Raw genomic sequence first — 20,725 nt, 5'->3', positions numbered from 1 at the left:
TCTTAACATAGATTAGGAGAGAAGCAGAGCAATGCACTAAGCAACTGAGAGCTCCCCCTAGTGGTTAATTTGTAAAACTTAAAATATGCTCACTGGCATACTTTCCCTTTAAAACATGAGCAAAACTTCAGTACATCATGACAGCATTTTTTTTTTTACTGAAAAAGTTTCTCTTTGCATAGTGAATATGGCAAAACATTCACTTTTGAAAGAATACCCAGTCACATGCAAGGGAAAAAAAAACAGCTTATTTACCTTTAACAAATGATCCTTGTAGTATGTCTTCTGCAATGAAAAGCCTTCCTGCTCACTTAACGTTTTAAAGCAAAGTTTCACTTTCATTCTGGGCAGCTGGTGCATGCCCCCCAAGCCTCCCTTGAAGTGCTCCATGTCTACAACACTGCCATTGTTGCTGAGATAATGTATAAGAATTATTGATATGCCTTTCAGGGTCAGAAAGGTTAGGTTATCCATAGCTTCCTCACACAGAGCTTTTGTCAGACTCTGCATCATATGACTTATGGCCACATGATGACAGGTTGTTACATGACAAGGCTAAATGTGGATCTGCATGTAGGACTTTTTCATACGGTACTTCAACACACTGTATTGTGTTTGAAAATCATTTATTTTCTCATGTCCATGTACAGGAGGTCCCCGAGTTACCAACCTCCGACTTGCGAACAACTCCTACTTACAAACGGGAGATGTCATTGGCTGGCATATTGGAAAACATTGGAAAACATCGGAAAACGACTTAAGAACAAACAGGCAGTCCCTAACCAGTCCATAACTTGGGGACTGCCTGTATTTTGCTCTGTTCAAAAATTGCATCAAACTGCATTTTTTCTCTATGTTCCCACTCTTATGCCGTGTACACATGGTCGGAGAATCCGTCGGAATGCGTCCTATCGGACCGTGTCGTCGGATAATCCGACTGTGTGTGGTATGCATTGGACTGATTCCATCCGAATCTCCGTCGGACCCAATTTTCCAACATGTTGGAAATATTTCCCGACCAACTGGGCCGGTCGGACCTAATCCGATCATGTGTAGAGAATTTTGATCGTACCAAGTGCCACGCATGCTCAGATCAAATTCCTACAAAGCTATTGGCTACTAGTCCCATCGTAACGAAATTACGTCATCATGCTCTGAATGATCGGATTTTTCGACAACTTAGTCCGACCGTGTGTATGCAACAGTTTCGGACAAGATCCGACGGATTTGGTTGTCGAAATCTCCGACCGTGTGTACAGGGGCTTAGAATTCTCTGATTTAGCCTAATCTTCTCTGTCTGAGGATGATTTTAGGCCAAGTGTAAGAAGTCATCACATGTGCTGAGCTTCAATCTTCTTGACTCAATGCTGATTACATAGTCTGTCTCCTGAATGCTCATAACAGTGTCTCATAATGAATCCCAGTAGTAAATAATATAAATAACTGCATCACTCCATGTTTGCTGCTCTTAATGAGACTTTGTTGAAGAATTATCAATTTTAAAAAAAGCATTCCCTTCAAAAGAAGAAAGACTTTGCTTTCTATTCCAAGAATCCTTGCACATCATTCCCATCTTGCTAACGCTTTATGTTGCCAGGCAATGAAGATTCCAGAATAGCAAAACGTTTTCAAGAGAATAGAAACAGAAAAGTGATGGCAGAAAAAAGGCCAAGTAGCCCATTGAGTCTGCCCATTTTTTTATTTATTTTTTATACATGTTTTGTATTTTTTTTTTGTTTGTTTGAGTTTGTTTTTCAGTCAATTGCATTGTCTGAGTATAGATCTACAGTTGTGTTTAAAAAAGTGAGTAAAGCTTAAAATCCTTAAAGATTCCATACAGAAAAATATCAAATTTGTTATTACTTTACAGAAAGTGAAGAAAAAAGGAACATTTGGCTTTTCCAAAAAATATCAGTGTCTGCATTTTTCTTTTACTGTATAAACTGAAAAATTATTGAATATTTACTTTTCCTGTGAATCAATGTACTAATATTTAGTTTTATAACCTCTGTTTCTCAGAACTGCTTCACATCTGTGTTGCATGGAGTCGACCAAATTCTGGCACCTGTTAACAGGTATTCTAGCCGAGGACGATCACACTACATTCCTCAATTCCTCTGAACTTCTTGGTTTTACCTCAGAAATAGCATTTTTGATGTCACCTCACAAGTTTTCTATTGTATTAAGGTCCAGAGATTGGGCTGGCCACTCCATACCATTCATCTTATTGGTCTGGAACCAAGATGCTGCTCCCTTGCTGGTGTATTTGGCGTTGTTGGCTTGTTTAAACACCCATTTCAAGGGCATTTCATCTTCAGCATAAGGCAACATGACCTAAAGTATTTTAATGTATTCAAACTGATCCATGATCCCTGGTATGGCCCAGCACCATAGTATGATAAACATTCCCATATCATGATGCTTGCACCACCATGCTTCACAGTGTACTGTGGCTTGAATTCAGTATTTGGTGGGGCGTCTGACGAACTGTCTGTAGCCCCTAGACCTAAAAAGAACAATCTTGCTTTCATCAGTCCACAAATTGTTGCATCATTTCTCTTTAGGCTAGTCAAAGTGTTCTTTGGCAAATTGTAACCTCTTCAGCACATGCCATTTTTTTTTCAACAATGGGACTTTGCGGAGGCTTCTTGCCAATAGCTTGGCTTCACATAGGCATCTTCTAATTGTTACAGTACTCACAGGTAGCTTTAGACCTTCTTTGATCACCCTGAAGCTGATCATTTTGGTTACTCTTCCATCTATTCGAATTGGGAGTTTCTCGTTTTCTTCTGCGTCTTTCTGGATTTGGTTGCCATTTTAAAGCACTTGAGATCATTTTAGCTGAGCAGCCTATAAGTTTCTGTACTTGTTTACATGTTTCTCCTCTCCAATCAACTTTTTAATCAAAGCATGCTGTTCTTCTGAACAATGTCTGGAACAACCCATTTTACCTGACATGTACATCATTTGCTGCCTTCGTCCTTAAATAAGAGACACCTGTTTTTTTCACAGACTAAATGACCTCACTAATTGAATTTCACACTGTTATTATTTTGAATACACCCCTTCAATCAATGATTCAGTTATACAGAATTGGCAGCCTGAATGTCATGACTGTTGGGTTCATTGGTTTTCCATTATTCTACTACCCCTACTAGTAATTTTTTGTCTAGAAATATAATTTATACCAAAAGCAGTAACTGGTCTGGTTAGTGATGTTGGACTACTATTATTTTAAACACAACTGTATGTTCGTCCCAAGCATGTTTTGAAGCCATTTATATCGACTGACTCACTACCTCTGCTAGAACTTTATTCCAAGCATCAACCATCTGTTCAGTAAAATAATAATTACTAAGATTAGTTTTGAACTTTTCTCCAGTTATTTTGAGGTCACGTCCACATCTTCTGAAAAAACAAAACCTGCCACCCCGAGTCTTATTCACCTCCTTGATGTATTTAAAAGTTTCAATCATGTCTCCCCTTTCAATTCTTTCCTCCAGACCGTACATATTAAGTTCCTAAAGTCATTCTTGATATGTTTTAACCCTCACACGTTTCACCATTTTTGTTACCCGTCTCTGGACTTGTTCTCTCTTGTCAACATCTTTTTGTAAGTGAGGTCTCCAGAACTGAACATAGTTTTATAAATGAGGTCTTGCTAAAGAGCTATATAGGAGAATCAGGACCTCCATTTCCTCCTGCTGGTGATCTTTCTAGTGATGCATCCTAGAATTCTACTTGCTTTTCCCACTGCCTGGCCACAATTTGCTAATTTTGTAATCATCTGAAATAAGTACCCCCAAATATTAATCCTCTGTAGACATTGACACATTGCTCATGCAGGGCAAAGGGACAGTGTCCCTGCAAAAGAAGTTCCCTGACCAACTTTTACTCCTTCCCTGAGATCCTTCACAGTTCCCTCGCTCCTTGAAAGCCGGCATTAAAGTCAGCTGTGTTGGTGACCTGGGGGAGCAAGGAAATCCTCCAAGTCAAGTGGCAGTGCCTCAGCCTAAAGATTGGTTACTCGGTCTGGGCAATATCACATACTCCTCTATACCTAGTGCAGGTAAGGTGAGCATAAGGAGGTCCAGGGGAGCCCCTTCCATAATCACTGTCATTTGCCCTAAAATGCAAGACTTTTTCTTTGAAGGATTATTGCAGTCAGCAAATATCTGATCTCAGTGGGCCTATCGTCTTTGAATCTTAGTGCCAGGTGTCATCCTCAACTAAGTAAAGCTAAATAAGGAGGGCAAGTACTCTTTTTAAAACAAAAGCCTACACAATTATAATAGAAGTTAACATGTTCAGATCATTAGATAAATTCACTTGTACCTGATTCTTTAAGCACCATGGCTAGCTAGCATGTTTCTTACAGTGTCACCTGCTAAGACTTAGATGATGTGTTACATGTTATAATGCAGATGACATAGTAATGCTAGTTCTGTATTTTTATTACAGAACAGGGCTGTTCCCCATTTAACTACACTAAAAAAGAAAATTGTTAGTTTGAAGATACAAATAATTCCGTAACATATTTTTAAAAGTACTTACCAGAAGCAAGATTTTTTCATACTAAAAGGCAAAAGTGAAAAAAAAAAAATTAAATAAAGTTAGCAATAGCAAATAGCAATACTAAAAAAAATAAAAAAAAGTAATTTTCTACTTCCCTGCATATAACCATCTAATCTGATGGGATGCGCTACCTACAAAATAAAAATCCCCTTCCTCCTCACAACCAAATTGCAAAAAGACTTCCTGCGATATAAAATACCATGAAAATACTGCTACGCAGTCAGATAGCAGTTTAAGGACAATGAATGTAGACTCCATGTATATGATCCCAGGGAATGATACAGACCAAGAACAAATAAATCCAGTCTTAATCATGTCCTTGTAAATTGTGCAAATACCGGTAAATGCAAAGGTTAATTAGAAAGGATTTGAACCTCCATATAGGGAATTACATTAAAAATAATCCTAGATCGAAAAAAAAGTATGTTGCTGTCAGCCGATAAGTGTATGAAATCAGGATTTGCACTTGGTCTGTATTATTCCCTGTGATCATATACAGTATCTCACAAAAGTGAGTACACCCCTCACATTTTTGTAAATATTTTATTATATCTTTTCATGTGAATGCACTGAAGAAATTACACTTTGCTGCAATGTAAAGTAGTGAGTGTACAGCTTGTATAACATTGTAAACATGGATAGTGGCAGAGTTATAAGAGCATGAGAAAAGTACTGTTTCTTTCTTTTTCTTTTTGGCTTAGATATGGGAGTCCTGCATGTAGTTGCATTGTGCTGACCAGAGTGTACTGCTGATTTTAAGGTAGTAACAGTAATGGGTAGAATAGAGGGAAGAGTAGCAGAAATATAGGAAGCGGCCTGAGACATTGCTATGGACAACGGTACTACAGGGGGAGCTTTCAATGGATTGCATACAGAGGAAGTTTGATTACTGGTGGCAGGATACTGATCTACAGGAGGTAAAGAACACTCAGTAGCAGCAGAGTAAGGGTAACAGAGGAACATATTATTGATCTTTAGCAGCAGATCTGACTTTATGTGACTCATATAGCACCGGGGATAGGATCTCTGACCAAGCTTGTAGCAGAGGGTGAACTAAAATCAGTTTGTCTCTCCCTTGCTTACATTTCTCAATTAAACAGTGCACAGAAGCAATACAATCCAACACCACTTGTTGTGAATAGGCTGAATACTGCTGAAAAAAAACCTACACAATGTTGCAGCAACCATCCCAAAAATCCAGCCCGGTACATAGTAAATGGAGGAATGAAAACATCATGGCCCTGAGAGATACACTGAAATAGTAGCTAAGAACAGACCTGAATCAAGGGTTGTATTTTACTAAGGGAGAATCTACCCTAACAGCTAAGGCATGTGCTGTCAGAATGCTTCCCAACAGCTCCTCCTCAGTGAGATCCTGCCAAAGTGAATGACACAAATCTTTATCCCCTACCGCAAGCTGCACATGACAAATAACCTTCACTATCAGCATTCTGACAAAGGCCAAAAACCTCAAGTAACTGGCTCTCAGTTCTGTGTGGCAGTGTAGCAGATTTGGTTGTTAGTGGGCATCACGATTATGTCAGGAATCAGCAGCTAAGGAGACCAGACACATAGCTACACAAGGGAACAGAGACCAAACAATCAAAGTTTATATTTTTAAGATGATATTTACCGTATTTATCGGCGTAAAACACGTGCCGACGTATAACACGCACCCCAAGTTTAGGAGGGAAGTTTAAGGAAAAAAACTTAGATTTAAATGCCCATCAATGCAGCCTTATCAGTGTCCATCTGCAGCCTTGTCCATCATTGCAGAATGAACAGTGTCTATCTGCAGCCTTGCCTAGTGTCATTGTAGCCTTGCCCAGTGTCATTGCAGCCTTGCCCAGTGTCATTGAAGCCTTGCCCAGTGTCATTGCAGCCTTGCCCAGTGCCATTGCAGCCTTGCCCAGTGCCATTGCAGCCTTGCCCAGTGCCATTGCAGCCTTGCCCAGTGTCATTGCAGCCTTGCCCAGTGTCATTGCAGCCTTGCCCAGTGTCATTGCAGCCTTGCCCAGTGTCATTGCAGCCTTGTCCAAAATTGCAGCATGTTTTGTATTTAAATTTTAGTGCCGCCTAGATACACAGAGCCGTATGTCCTGTGTACTCGGCTCCTCTTGGCTCTCGCAGTCCCGCTCCTATCATGGACATAACACAGGTCCAATGGTGGGACTGAGTGTGACTGCAAGTGGAGCCGAGCCTAGCTGAGTACACAGTACACTCGGCTAGGTGTATATCGGCGGCGCTCGCTGCTCCAGACAGCAGGGATTGTCATATAACATGCACCCATGATTTTCCCCTGATTTTAAGGGGAAAAAAGTGCGTGTTATACGCCAATAAATACGGTATTTACAGTGAAAAACAGCAAACTATGAACACAGCAAACAACAAACATGAACAACCCCAAAGACAAACAAGAACCAAACCCCCAATGCACAAGAACCAGAATAACTAATAAACCTAACTACTAATGGAATACAAATATATACAATATACTGTTAAGGGTACAGGGAATGCTGGGAACTTAAGCGGGAGTTAGGCAGAGGGGGGAAAGAGAAAGGCAGAGGGGGGCAAGAGAAAGGCAGAGGGGGCAAGAGAAATGCAGAAGAGTTTAGGCTTGATCTGGCAATCATGAACAAACTGGTAGCAAGGAAGGGATCAGAATCATGATGCCCCAGGGGAAGGCAGGAGCTGCCTTATGTAGGCCCCCAGTAGCTGAATACTAATGTGCCTAATTATCACAGCCTGCTGGCTCCTGGGAGACACCTGCTGGGGGACACTGGAGCTGCAGCAAACAGCCCAGAACAGGATAGTGCCACCAGCAGGTGAACTCAATCCTAACACTCAGTTTCAGGGTCTTGGCGGTTTTCTTATAGCCTAGGCCAGTGATGGTGAACCTTGGCACCCCAGAAGTTTTAGAACTACATTTCATGCACTCTGCAATTTTCCTGGAGTTGAGCATTACGTAATAACAAAGTTAAGGCCAAAAAAAACAGGTCCATAGTAGAAATATAAAAAAAATTAACTTCCAGCCTTTCGGTAAAACTGGAATGTATAAATGTCCCCAGGTGTTCATAAAAATACAGAAGTTTGTAATTTTTTTGCTTGGTTTTGTTCTTCTTACACCCTATAGCAATGGCATTATTTACCTTTATTCAAATCTGCAAATTTTGTTTTTTTACTTTACAGATTTCCCTTGTCTGCATAGACAGTTTTTTTTAGTTTTTTTTAGTAAAGGTGAACCAACCCTTTAAAATGGGTGGCATGTTTATGAAGAACAACAAAGTCTACTCTTCAACCTTCTGCACAATGGACTTTATATACAAGTACTACCTAACAATATACAGAACACATTTATCCAGTGCCCAAGGAGGACTCTTATTAGAGGTTAATGATGGATTGCTCTTTATAGTCTTGGTCCTCACATTTACAGAATTGCTGGTATCTTGGTGTGAGCACGTTAACTGTAATCCAGTTGAAGCCAGTTGAAGCTGACCACACATCTTACTGCCTGATTGTACAATCCCCATTAGATTTAAGTGAATGTAAACCGTCACATATACCCAGTGAAGTGAACAGCCTCAGATAATACACAGAGATTAAACAAATCTCCCTACATGAGTTTTATTTGTATATCTGCTGTCTTCAGCTTTCTACACTGTTTAGAAAGTGAAAATTGTGTTAGAAATTTTTCATCCTGTTCCATCACTGGGAGGGGAGTCTGGCCATACACTGTGTGTGAGATGATTGGAGGAAAGGCACACACCCCCCCCCCCCCCCTCCACATAGGCAGAGGAATGAAGAAACATGCAGAGCTGTGCTGTGAATAGACTAGCTCCCTGCTAATCTATCTATATGCACCCACCCAACACAAATTTCCATCTGCTTTCATCTTGTGTGTCGGAGAGCTTGTCAGAAGTTATCATGCTGATAAAAGAATGGAGCAGGAGAAAGACACGGGACTTGGAGAGAGATAAGTAAACACTACAAATATATGTGCCTAGGTCAGATTTCATAAATAGGGTTTACAACCAACGGGTATACAGAGCAACTGCCTACCAGATTGGCAACACTGTTTTGCCTTCTCTACTTGGTATATTCCAAATCAACAGAAATATAATGTTTCTACATCATTTTATCAGTTTATACTCTGTAACATAATGACTTACATTTTCATTTGAGATGTGGAAATCGTGGTCAAGGGACACCAATCGCAACTTCACTGTAAAAATTAAATAGGTTTCAGTAATTATAATGATAATTAACACTTTGAATTTTGTAGATAAATATGTCCTCTGACAATACAAAGCAACTGAAAATAATAGCAAGCTTCTGTCATCCCCTGCACATGTTTGATTTAAATCAGATCCAAAATAGAAACATCCACACTCAGGCAGAGGAAGCGATTGATGGGCCTAAAGTAGATCTACACTATTTTGGCATATGTTTTCTTTCCGTATTTAATATTTGAATAGCTAAATTATGCATTTTTGTTTTTTTCATGCCATTTATATGAAACATTGCAGATGAAAATGTCAGATTTATGATTTCCAATCAATAGACAGAGCTGTAGACTCCTTTTCACTTTTACCTATCCGTACTTAAATGTAAAAAAAATGTATGTAAAGGCATATTTTTTAGTTTTGCATTGAGTGGGCAAGGGTTAGATCCTTTGTAGTAGTTTTTACTACTATCCTGTTTTGGATAGATCAAACTTTTTTTTCTAGGGACCATTGCTACTGGGACAGTAAAGGGCCTTTCAGATGAGAGGCAGTGTCCGCCGTCCTTTGAAAAGTGACCTGTGGTAGATCGCCTTTCAGAGGACAGTAGAGCACTATCTGCCAGGTATTTAGGGGGAGAGGTCACCTCCTGAATGTCTGTTTTTTCCAAGGAGGAACTACTACACAGCAATCACAAACCAAAAGTTTGGATTGCGGTTGGTATGTGTTCCCATTGACTTTTTTGGGTATGTTTGACAGGCGGTGCTGCCTGTCAAACTCTGCAAGCCGAGTTGAAATTGTAAACGTGTACAGTCCATCCAGCAAAAATACTTGAATTTAGATGGGTGGTTGCAGTAAAACTGTGGGTAAACTGTCCAAAGTTAGGGGAAATCAAAAAAGATGAGTCATACCAGGATAAGGGGCGAAGGAACAAATGTTCATATGACAACTTTCTAAGATAAAGGTTTTATTCACTTTGAATTCATTTCTTCTCATTACAACTCCAGAAAAAAAAGTTTAAGCTTTACATACATTGTAATAAGCTTTCTAAAAGCAACAAACTGAGCAAGAAGTCACTTCTCCTTCTCCTCCTCCCTTCTTTGTTCAGAATGTTCTATATGGTCAAAAGAGTCTCAATGCAAACAGCTTCTGCTGGCTTCTTTCATTAGAAAATACTCTTTCATCACCAGTCTCATAAGTGCACTCTGCATGTTTATTTGTAAAATAAAGATTTTATATAAATAGTAAAACAATATATATATATATATATATATAAACAATATTTGAAACACTTATACATTTAAAAAATAATGAACTTTATCCAAATCCCTCACAGTTTCATGCACAGCAGTGAAAGAAGTGTAGCGGTACCCCCATGGGGACTGCTGATTTTGTTCATTACCTTTTGCCAGATTGCTCCACTTCCGATTCCCCATGCAATTACATGACACCAAACAGTCAAGATTCAGAATTTTATAATTCTTTATTCTGGGTATAAATTGGTGGGCTGTTCAGTAGGGTATATGAGATGCCCCATCCGACCCCATTTTTAGGTCAAAGGGTATCAATCTGTAGCCGTGGCTTTGTTAATTAAGTCCCTTATAGCGATCCTTTCCTGGTTCCAATTCTCTCTTAGGTAGCACTCTCAATATGGACAGATAAACATTACTCTGAATAATGCTGTGGGTGTTGACCTCAAAGTGACAAGCCACACTATTTCCGCCTATTTCCATGACTTGTGTTGTCAAACTTCCCTCAATCCTGGAAAGTGCTTGATACTGTGGTCCTTGGATACACAGTATGAGGTTCCTGAATAGCTCTACTCTCTACTGGGTTTGCACTCCCTTTGCTCTCTCCCAATCAACAGTCCATATTCTACTCCCAGAAAGTTGATTCCCCAGTCTTCTTCCTCTGCTTAGCTCCTACTTGCTCCTTCTCCTCCCACACTGTCCTGCATGTCCCCACATGAGACGTCCGGTATTCCTCCAGTGCTACATGCTGACTTTGTCTCCAGGGGCCAGACTTTCAACCTCCCTGGAATCGTCTCCGGCTACCTGGCTCCGATATCTCTGAATTCCCGGGCCTTAAGTCTCGAACTTCTCTCCCAAGAGCATGTGACACCCCCTTTTTATGAGAGACCTCCCCTTGACCATATAAATTAACCATTGGTCAATTCTCTCACATGGGTTTCCTTCCACTCAGGTCTCAGTTCATCCTCTCTTTCCAGCAAAATCCACTGTCAAGCAGAGGAGATATCCCTGAGCCCAAGTGTAGGTGGCCACACCCCCTTCTACTCTGACACTCCCAACCTTGAATAAACAACCAGGCCTAGTAAAGAGCAGGACCCTAGCTAAATTTACTTGTCTCTATAGCCTATGTTTGTCAGAAAAACATCACTAAGCACCTTCCTAAAAGTAGAGTGAGCTACAGAAGCATGGGCTGGCCGCACAGAAAAAATGGCTGCCTAGGATCACCACATGAGCTGCATTTATATAGGGCAGGGGTGGCCAACCCGCGGCTCTTTGATCGGTTTCCTGCGGCTCTTCGGGCTGGTTCGGGCTGTTTCATTGCGGTGACAGGCAGCCCCAGTCTCTGCACTCCTCCGCTCCTCCCACACATCAACAGCCAATCAGCGTGTAGTGTCCCCAGCCCGCCACATTTGAATACATAGGCGCTGGAGTGAGGCTGAAGGGGGGCAGAGGAAGGAGAAACACGCTGTATCTGAAGCCGATGAGATACAAAAAGGTATGGCCACAAGTGTGCAGGTTACTGATCTGTCCTCTCTTCTCCCTCTGTCTTGCTCTGTACTTTTTTTTTTTTTTTTTTATTAATAACGGTTTCCCCTGAACACTGATAAGATCTGCTCAGCACATTCTCTGTCTGTTGATAGTGTGACACACTGCTGGCTGTTAACCATTTCAGCTTCTTTTCACTTATTTATCCAGAGCTCTGTGTGTGCTGCATGCTTTCTGTGATGTTTTTTGGAAGAATTTACTGCTAGTTCAGGCTAGAAGACCCATTAACTGTTTATTGTTATCCTGACCAGTTCACTGTTTGTAAGACAATTTGTATTTTGGAAATTAGATGAGCTGCTGTCTTCTGTCACATGGATGTACTTTCAAAGGAAGATTACTGACCTGTGGTCTTTGTAGTGTTAAAACAGTGTGTGACATTTACAATAAATCCAGCTGAGCAAAAGTATGTGTGTATGAGGAAGGGATGGGGTGATGTTCATGTGTGCCCATGCGTATGATGTGGCTCTTTGCGGTAACTCGGTAAAAAATGTGGCTCTTGGTCTTCGTCTGGTTGGCCACCCCTGATATAGGGTCTTTTCAAAGACAGGACTGCATGGCACAGAAATCATCTGCATTAAAGTGGAACTTCTTACCTATATCATTGGGCTTGTATGTAGATTTGTCTGTCTGGATGACACAGGAATAATGTTTCTTGGCTATATTAACCTTCCTGGTCTCATCGATTTTCAGGTCCTCTCCTTGCCCAGAGACGTGGAATGACCAATCTTTGCTACTGTGCTCCACTAAAGGAACCTATTCCAAAAAACAGAACAGATTTTATTATTTTCAACATGAGACTTTGTCATTTCAGGTCTCCTGTCCACTGTTATTGGTTATTGAGGACATAAATGGTAGTTACATCCAGATAGCAAGGATAACTTGCCACAAACTTGTGGCAGTGCTGAATTTTAAGTTTGTTAACTTGCTGCACATTTTCACTGGAGAGTTGTACACTTGCAGAGCACTTGAAGCACAAGTTTTGTTTGACAATTTTTCAATTTGTAGCAAATTTGTGTGGCAAGTCTCTAGCAAGAGCAAAGTTGCAGTTGTGAGTTTACAGTAAGAGCTCCGCAAGTCTACAGAATCAAAATTCAGTCACAGTGACCCCTGTGGTGGGATGACTATAGCACAATGTAACTGAACCAGGACTTGTAGAACGTTTGCAAAGAAAGTTGATCTGGTGTCATGCAGACTTGCTGCAATTGTGCAACGAACTTGGGAAGCCTGGCAAGTCTAGCAATAGCTTAGCAAGACATTTTCAAAATTGCAGCACAATTGCTTGCTATCTGGGATGCTGTATTCCTTACTGAGCCCATGACATCATTATCTAGGGCCTTTGTATGCATTTCTAATAAACTCTAAGTGTTTTTATTCCTGGTTTTTATCAATAAATGTGAAAATAGAGAGCACTATGGGTCTCCTTCTTGTATCTCCCATTATATGGATGTGCTGACTTTGGAGCCCCTTATTTAGAGAGGATATGGTGAAGGAGGTCTGCTATTCTGAGACTCAGAGAGGATGAGAATTGCTGATGCTTATTAGACTCTGTTGAGGGGTCTGAAGCTGGGGTAAGCAGGTTTTTCACTTAGAGGTGGTGGTCACAGAATGTGTCACAAGACCGAAGACTATCATTTGCCCTGAATGTGAGGTAATGTATATATTATTGTTACTCTACAGGTGGAACCACACATTCAATTTATAAAATGTTAATAGTATTGGGATGTAGATGCTTTTAGTAATAGATATGTGATGATTTTGATTTCCACTGCACTTTATTGTGTTATATTTGATTTGCATTTCGGGGAGACACAAATCTGAAACATGACCACTCCAAGGGTTCCCCCAGGCACACGCCTGCCAAAGAGTAGTGTTCCCTTAAAAGCTAGGGCCCATAGTCAGTATGCAGGAGGCCATCCAGCAGCCTCCTCCAAAAGCCCCTGCCCTGTTTGGGTCTGTCACAGAATGGAATTGTGTTATGAGTGCAGAACAACGTCCCCTCTTCTCATCTCCTTAGTATAGAGGAGGTGTTCTATAATTCACAGAAGTGAACTGGGCAGGGTTTATAACAACTATTGGGATAACGCTGCAGTGCACACAACATAAGACAGCCCTAGATTTCTTGCAGGGTTGACAGTTATTTCTTGTTTAGTTATCAACAGATATAACAAAATGTGTATCAATTGTATTGTATAATAGGCCAAAGAGATAAATAAAAGATCCGTAATGATCTGCCCCGTGATGATCCGCTTGCTCAGCGGGGATCGTTCCGTTTATCCCCACTGAGCCAGCAGATGACAGGGCAGTCCCTGCACACTGTGCAGGGATCGCCCTCTCAGCTCTCCGCTCTCCTCTGTGGGAGATCGGATGAGCACGGACCATCTGTCCGTGTTCTTTGGATCCGCTCTGCAGACGGATAGAAAAATTGTATTTTCCTCCGTCTGCAGAATTGGACCATATCGGAGACGGACGATATCGGGTGTCTGTGGATCTTCATCCACAGACAACTGCTATCCCATAGGGATGCATGTATGTCCGTATTTCATCCGCAAACGGATGGATGAAATACGGACATACGGTCCGCATATGTGAAAGGGGCCTAAGAGTTTACATACATTTTCATAACAATATTTGAATGTTTATCAATGAATACCTCCAACACAGGCAAATCATTAAAATGTGTATTTTCTAATAAATTTTTGTGTTTTTTTCCAGGTTTAAACTATCTAGGGTCAGTCAGTGGGTCCTACTCAGAAAACCACATGGGGGCCTGAGGTGGAATATACAGCAGGACAAGACAGTAGATTGCAAGATAGTGCTGCTGACGGGTGACTCTATTTTTAACTTCCATAGTATTCAAGGTTGAGGACTTCCAGGCTCTTGCTATCGTCTGCTTGGCAGCCGTGAAGAGTTGAAGAAGAAGGCACAAATGTGCCTTAATGTAGTCCTGTGGGGGGAGGTTGAGCAAGGCAAAGGAGGAATCAGGGTCAAGGGTAACGCCAAATAAGTCTGAAGCCATCTGGAATATTGTCACCCAGAAGCACTGTGCAATGGGGCAGGTCCACCATATATGGTGATGAGTGCCTCTAGCACCACAGCCACGAAAGCAATCAGGGGAATAAGACGGTAGAAATCTGGCTATCCTAGACGGGACCAGGTACCACCTCATGAGGACTTTATAGCTAGCTTCTGATGCGACAACATTCTGTGAGGAGATCTTGGTGGCTTCCCATATCCTTGTCCAGTCAGAATTGTCCAAATCTATGGCTAGATCCTTAGACCAAGCTGTGGCTTACAACGAGAGTGTGGAAGGGGGTGTTGTGAGGTATGTATAAAAGCTAGAGATTATACCTGGAGCGTGGGGATCTGAATCGCACACATTTTCAAAAATAGACAGGGTATTCGTTGTGGCGTGCTTGCCTATTATAGTTCGAACAAAGTGGGAGACTTGGAGGTATCTAAAACATTCCTGAGAAGGAATGTGTGTTTGTGCTTGTAGAGCTGGAAACGATTTAACGACACCGTCAGTAGTATTATATTTCTACTTACCAGGAAAGAGTAGCAGTGGCTAAACTCAGCTGTCTTTATATCTTGCTCGGCTATTTCATGGATGTCATCACCTTTCCGCAGTTCTAGTTTAAGATGAAGCCCATTTTCAAGACCTTGAATGGTGACGCAAGCTTTCTCCTGAGATCCCTCCTCTAACGTCTGAGGTATAAAGATCACATAGTGGCTGTAGGTAGACAGAAAGGACAGAATTATTGCATATTTTACAGGAAAGCGGCTTTGTATTTTTTATTTTCTTTAAATGGTCAATCTATCCACGTCCATATTCTGGGCTATGCGGAACTAAATAAGCAAAGTGTAATACTCTATGCCTCAAGAAAAATAACTAGCTGTTGGGCTATTTAAACCACCAATATTTGTCCAACTCTGGAATGTGAGTTTTTGTTTTTACATTTTATTATATAATGGAGACAAGTAAAATAATTTGGTATTTCATTAGCCTAAGCATTAAACTGAATTTAGATAAAGTGCTTTATATCGACCTGTCTGCCTTATCTATAAACCAGAAGAAAACTGCCGAGCAATATATTACAGAAATGTATACTGTACTGTATATTCACATCTTTATCAGATGCATTAATATATTATTCATTCATGCATGCATAAAGTCAGGGAAAGTCATTTGGACCATCTGATTAAGGCTGGCCCCACATCTATGCGTTGTTGGTACATGCATTTTGCTGGCACTTACTACAATGCAACTTAGAGCATTATTATACCCAAATGCAAAAATGTTATACCAGTATATTGCAATTTATAAATCCATAATTGTGTTGCAGTTTCTCTTTATTTTCACCCGCTGATCCTATAACACACCAACACGAAGTGATGTCACAGCCTGGTGGAAGGCAGCCAGACTTCCACCAGGCTGTGACATCGCTTCCGATCTTCGTACACAGTGCGTGTGGCTGCTGTATACTGGCCCCAACAGTTACTGTGCCTACAGTTTGGTTCCCCCTTCATTGGACCCCTGGCCTTATAGTGCTGGACGGGCCCCCCACCAGCGGTGCTCCTTTTTGTCCAACGGCTTTGTGCTGGGTTTCCCTAAGCCCCTGTGTCATCCATGCAGCTCCAGCCTCCAGGTACTGTCAGTTTTTTAATCCAATTCTCTGCATGACCATTAATTGACTGCTACCGGTATATGCCTTGGTGAACATTTTGTTATTTTTTTAACAATAATAAAAAGTTTTTACTTTGCCTCTGAGGGTCTTATTTATGTCTGCTGAGTAGCGCTGTTCACCCCCGTGAATACATATGCACATGCCAATTACCATTTTTTTATTTCTGAAAAACATTTTTATGTATATATTTTTCTAATTTTACTTCCCCAACTTAGACTATTGTGTTCTGATCCATCACATATAATTCAGATTAACATTAAAATTAAATTAACATTAAAAACATTGAACTAAAGGCTGTAATGTAACAAAATAGGTAAAAAGCCGGGGGGGGGGGGGGGGGGTGATTACTTTTGCAAGGCACTATAGGGTTGTAAAAGTAAAAGAACCAAGCGCCAATGGATATGAAACGTAATAAACACAATACCATTCCAGCTGCAGTAAAACAAATTGTCAAAATGGCAATAGAAAATTTAGAAAACAGTCCACTGCACTAGGTCTAGTAAAAATTATATACACACACATATAGAAATGTCCCAGTAATATAGTGATATAAAGTGCTTGTGCTCAAAATTGATATATCCGTGCTTCAATGTGCTCAGACTTGGGTGCCCCACATAGATGTAAACTCACCCTCTGGAAATGACCAACTATCGTTAGTATGGTCCTTTAACCACTTCCCGCCCGGTCAATAGCAGATTGACGTCCGGAAAGTGGTCCTGTTATCCTGACTGGGCATCATATGATGTCCTTCTGGATAACAATGTCGCTGCACACCCTTGGGGGTGCACATTGCTGCGATCGGTGGTGCGGTGTGTAAGTCTGACACACCGCTACACTGATCTCGGTAAAGAGCCTCTGGCGGAAGCTCTTTACCACGTGATCAGCTGTGTCCAATCACAGCTGATCACGATATAAACAGGAAAAGCCGGTGATCGGCTTTTCCTCACTCGTGTCTGACAGACGCGAGTAGAGGAGAGCCGATCGGTGGCTCATCTGACAAGGGGGTCCGCGCTGATTGTTTATCAGTGCAGCCCCCCCCTCGGATGCCCACACTGAACCACCAGGGAAGCCCCCAGGACCACCAGGGATGTGGGCAACATGTGGATGGCCAGGTATGTAACCCATGGCCATCCACCTGTGCCCAATGTGCCCAATCTGTGCCAATCAGTGCCCACAAATGGGCACTGACTGGCACCATCATGTAACATAAAATCAGCAATCTGATATACCACATTCAGACATTATTTCACTTTGATAGCACGAGGGAACCCCAATTTTTCTATATCCACTATAGACAATAAGATTGTAAAAGACCTTGGACACCAAAATGAGTAGTAACACAATGTGCTGTGTACGTCACGGCGAACAAAAGGTATAGCCACATTGCATTAAACGTGGAAGGGGCCTACATTGACCCACCCTACCTACAACTCCCCTTACTCTCCACTGCACCCCAACCTTCCACTGACAGTTCAAAGTAGCCCATCCTACCATAGCAACCCACAGTATCAACAACACACCAAAGTGGCCCATTCTATCTCAACACTCCAAATCAGTCCATCATATCTAAGGTACCCCAAAGTAGACCACCCTAACCATAGCACCCCAAAGAACCCCACACCAGCGGGATGCACAGGGGGAGGTAGTGGGTTGGACGGAGGGCTGCAGGGTGGCCTCAGTGTAGTCAGAGGGGCAGTGGGATGGACAGGGGGACCGTGGGATGGACAGGGGATAGGGGGACCGTGGGATGGGCAGGGGGACTGTGGGGTGGGCAGGGTGACTGTGGGATGGGCAGGGGGACAGTGGTGCTCAGTGGTGGACTGTATATATACGTCTCTCTTGTTGTCCTGTTCTGTAAGCTGTGGCTCCCTGTACTGAGGCTGATGGGTGGGGACTGGAGCTTATGCTCTTGTGTCTGGGTTACAGGAGGATAAAAACCCAGGCACAGCTGTCAAAATCCGGTCTGTTCGAGTCATTCCCGTATGGGTGGCAACCCTACCCACATGGAGAGTGGGGTGCCCATGTGTGTTGAGCTAGGAGATTGGAGAAGCAAAATTGGGTTGAGCTGCCATAGAGCCCAAATAAAAGGGACTGTTGAGCTGTTGTGTTCCAGCTTCTTTGCTGAGAGCTGCTGGCTGTGGTGACCAGGAAGAAAGCCATCTGGTGCTGCGAGAGGGGAGTAGCACTACTATCCAATGCTCACCAAAGACTAAGCTACTGTTTCAGAGACTGAGCTACTGTTCTAGAAATGCTATTGTTCCAGAGCTGCTGTTCCATAGTCACCATCATGCTGATGGGCATGTTAGTATCTTCAGGGTAAGAGGCCTGTTGACCACCTTGAAGTCCTTATTTATTCTTGTTGCTGTTGCTGCCTACAAAGGCTAGACTTCCAAAGGGGACTGTTAAAGCAGAGTTTACCCAAAAGTTGAACTTCCGCTTTAAGTGTAGGTGACCCCCCTGACATGCCACATTTGGCATGTTATTTTTTTGGGGGAGGAGTAGGTACCCTGTTTTTTATGGGCATCCAGCTCCCACTTCCACCCTGCAATCCTCTGGGACATGTCACAGGCTCCAGAAGACTGCCTGGCCAATCACAGCGTGCAGCGCGGCTCATGCATGTGCAGTGCGCGCTCGGCAGTTAAGCCACAGCCAGGCCCCCAAAGTAACAATGCTGGTACCGCGGGGAGGAGGGGGAGAGGAGCAGCAACCATGGGACAGGTGAGTGTCTGATTATTATACCCCAAGGTTACAGATAGGCCCTACAGTTGATATTGATCTAAGCCTGTTTCTCACACTGTGCTTTGGCTTCATCTCTCTATGATCCATTTCAATATTTCATTGCATTACCAAAATGACCTTTCCTGTTAATAAATATATATATTTATAAGCACACACACACACACACACACACACACACACACACACACACACACACACACACACACACACACACACACACACACACACACACACACACACACACACACACACACACACACACAGTTAAACAAGGCTATAGGGTATATCTATAAAACACTAAATGCCTCATTAACATTTACTACAGGGTAATTGTAATTTAAAACACATGCACCAGAAAAATTCACCTACACTTACAGATTGGTGCATGTCACATTTACTGCTTTATAAATATACCCCTAAAGTGTTGCTTGACATAGAAAAGATTAATATCCATAGTAATTGTCTTACGGATCTGTGGCTGATACAAGTGTTGAGCTGCAGATGACCAGGCAGATGGACACTAGGAGAAGCTGCATGTTGGGACACGTCACCTTCAATGAGTCTGGGGAATTAATCTATTTTTATAGTAATGGCAGACATGGAAAGACCCAATACCTCCCACTATTACCCTCCCCGTCTGGGGGCAAACAAGTCCAATGGCAAATATTGTCTGAATAAAAAAGATTTCATCATTGACATATGACCTTTTATCAGTGGACTCTTCTACTGTTTGTAAGTTTAAATATTGGAAAAAGGCTGGTGGAAAAACCTGTACTTTTTATGGAAATCTTCCAAAATAGTTTTTTCCATTTAGACAATCCAGAGAGGTTTGCATATATGGAGCTATACATTGTAAATAGTCATGTATTTACAAAAACTGATGGGGACATTTTTCCTGTGCCACAGTGAGTTTTTTTGTCTTTTGTGATGCACTATAGTGCCAAAACGAAATACATTTTTTACATGCTTGTGTGCACCTCCATCCCTAATCTGGATACAAAAAATAAAAGTATGGGTCTTTGAGTGTGGCAGGCTGTAACACAATGTGGAAGTATATCCATTTATTAACAAGGGTAAAAAGGATGCATAGTAATGTACATGAAGGGTAAATGCTCAAAGCATGCAAAACATCATGAGTCTCAAGTAAACTAAACTATTAACCTATTTTAAACTCTAAAAACATTGGTACCATAACATGGAAGCAGATATACAAAATACATGAATGTGATTAAATAAAACCACATTGTACAGAAATGAGGAGGAGGAGTCAGTAAGGCCAATTGTAAAAAATGGCGACTGCATCCTTTGAACCTCGGCGCGTTTCATCGATAATCGGACTCATCACGAGCGAATGCAAGAGTGTCTGTAAAAAAATATAAAATAGTCTAAATAAGAACCCATGTTATGGGAAAGTTATGTACAAACAATAAATAACTGGTCTAATCCACAAACTTTCATCCCATTAACCTGTCTGGCGGTATTCCCGAGTCTGGCTCTAGGTGGAATTTCAGTACCATAAGCAGTAATCCCGAGCCAGACTAGGGATCGCATTGCAGGATACAGGGAGACTTTCTTACCTTGTCCCCTGGATCCTGCGATGTCCTCCCCACTGTGTGTGTGAGCCATCCTCCGCTCGATTCACACAGTGTCCGAGTGCCACTGAGCTCCGTTCCCTGCGACGTTACGATGCACGGGAGCGGAGATCGGCGCC

The 20,725-nt window shown here is 41.9% G+C and overlaps 1 protein-coding gene across 1 annotated transcript in view; it reads right to left on the bottom strand.

The window, feature by feature from the left end:
- Nucleotides 1–19,592, bottom strand: part of LOC143930664 (alpha-2-macroglobulin-like protein 1) — a 159,658-nt gene extending 140,066 nt beyond the window's left edge. The window contains exons 1-5 of the mRNA XM_077455165.1: nt 19,483–19,592; nt 15,137–15,320; nt 12,184–12,343; nt 8,745–8,797; nt 4,555–4,575 (exon numbers count right to left, since the gene is read on the bottom strand). Coding sequence (XP_077311291.1) covers nt 4,555–4,575; nt 8,745–8,797; nt 12,184–12,343; nt 15,137–15,320; nt 19,483–19,550 — 486 coding nt within the window. The 5' untranslated portion in view covers nt 19,551–19,592. The remainder of the gene's footprint in view (nt 1–4,554; nt 4,576–8,744; nt 8,798–12,183; nt 12,344–15,136; nt 15,321–19,482) is intronic.
- Nucleotides 19,593–20,725: the final 1,133 nt, after the last annotated feature.

Source organism: Lithobates pipiens, unplaced genomic scaffold, assembly GCF_037356315.1.
Source record: "Lithobates pipiens isolate NorthernLeopardFrog02 unplaced genomic scaffold, aLitPip1_a1.2 Scaffold_25, whole genome shotgun sequence".
Classification (NCBI taxonomy): Eukaryota; Metazoa; Chordata; class Amphibia; order Anura; family Ranidae; genus Lithobates; species Lithobates pipiens.
The sequence above is the reverse complement of the archived record's forward strand: the minus strand, read 5'-3'. Positions and strand labels throughout refer to the sequence as shown.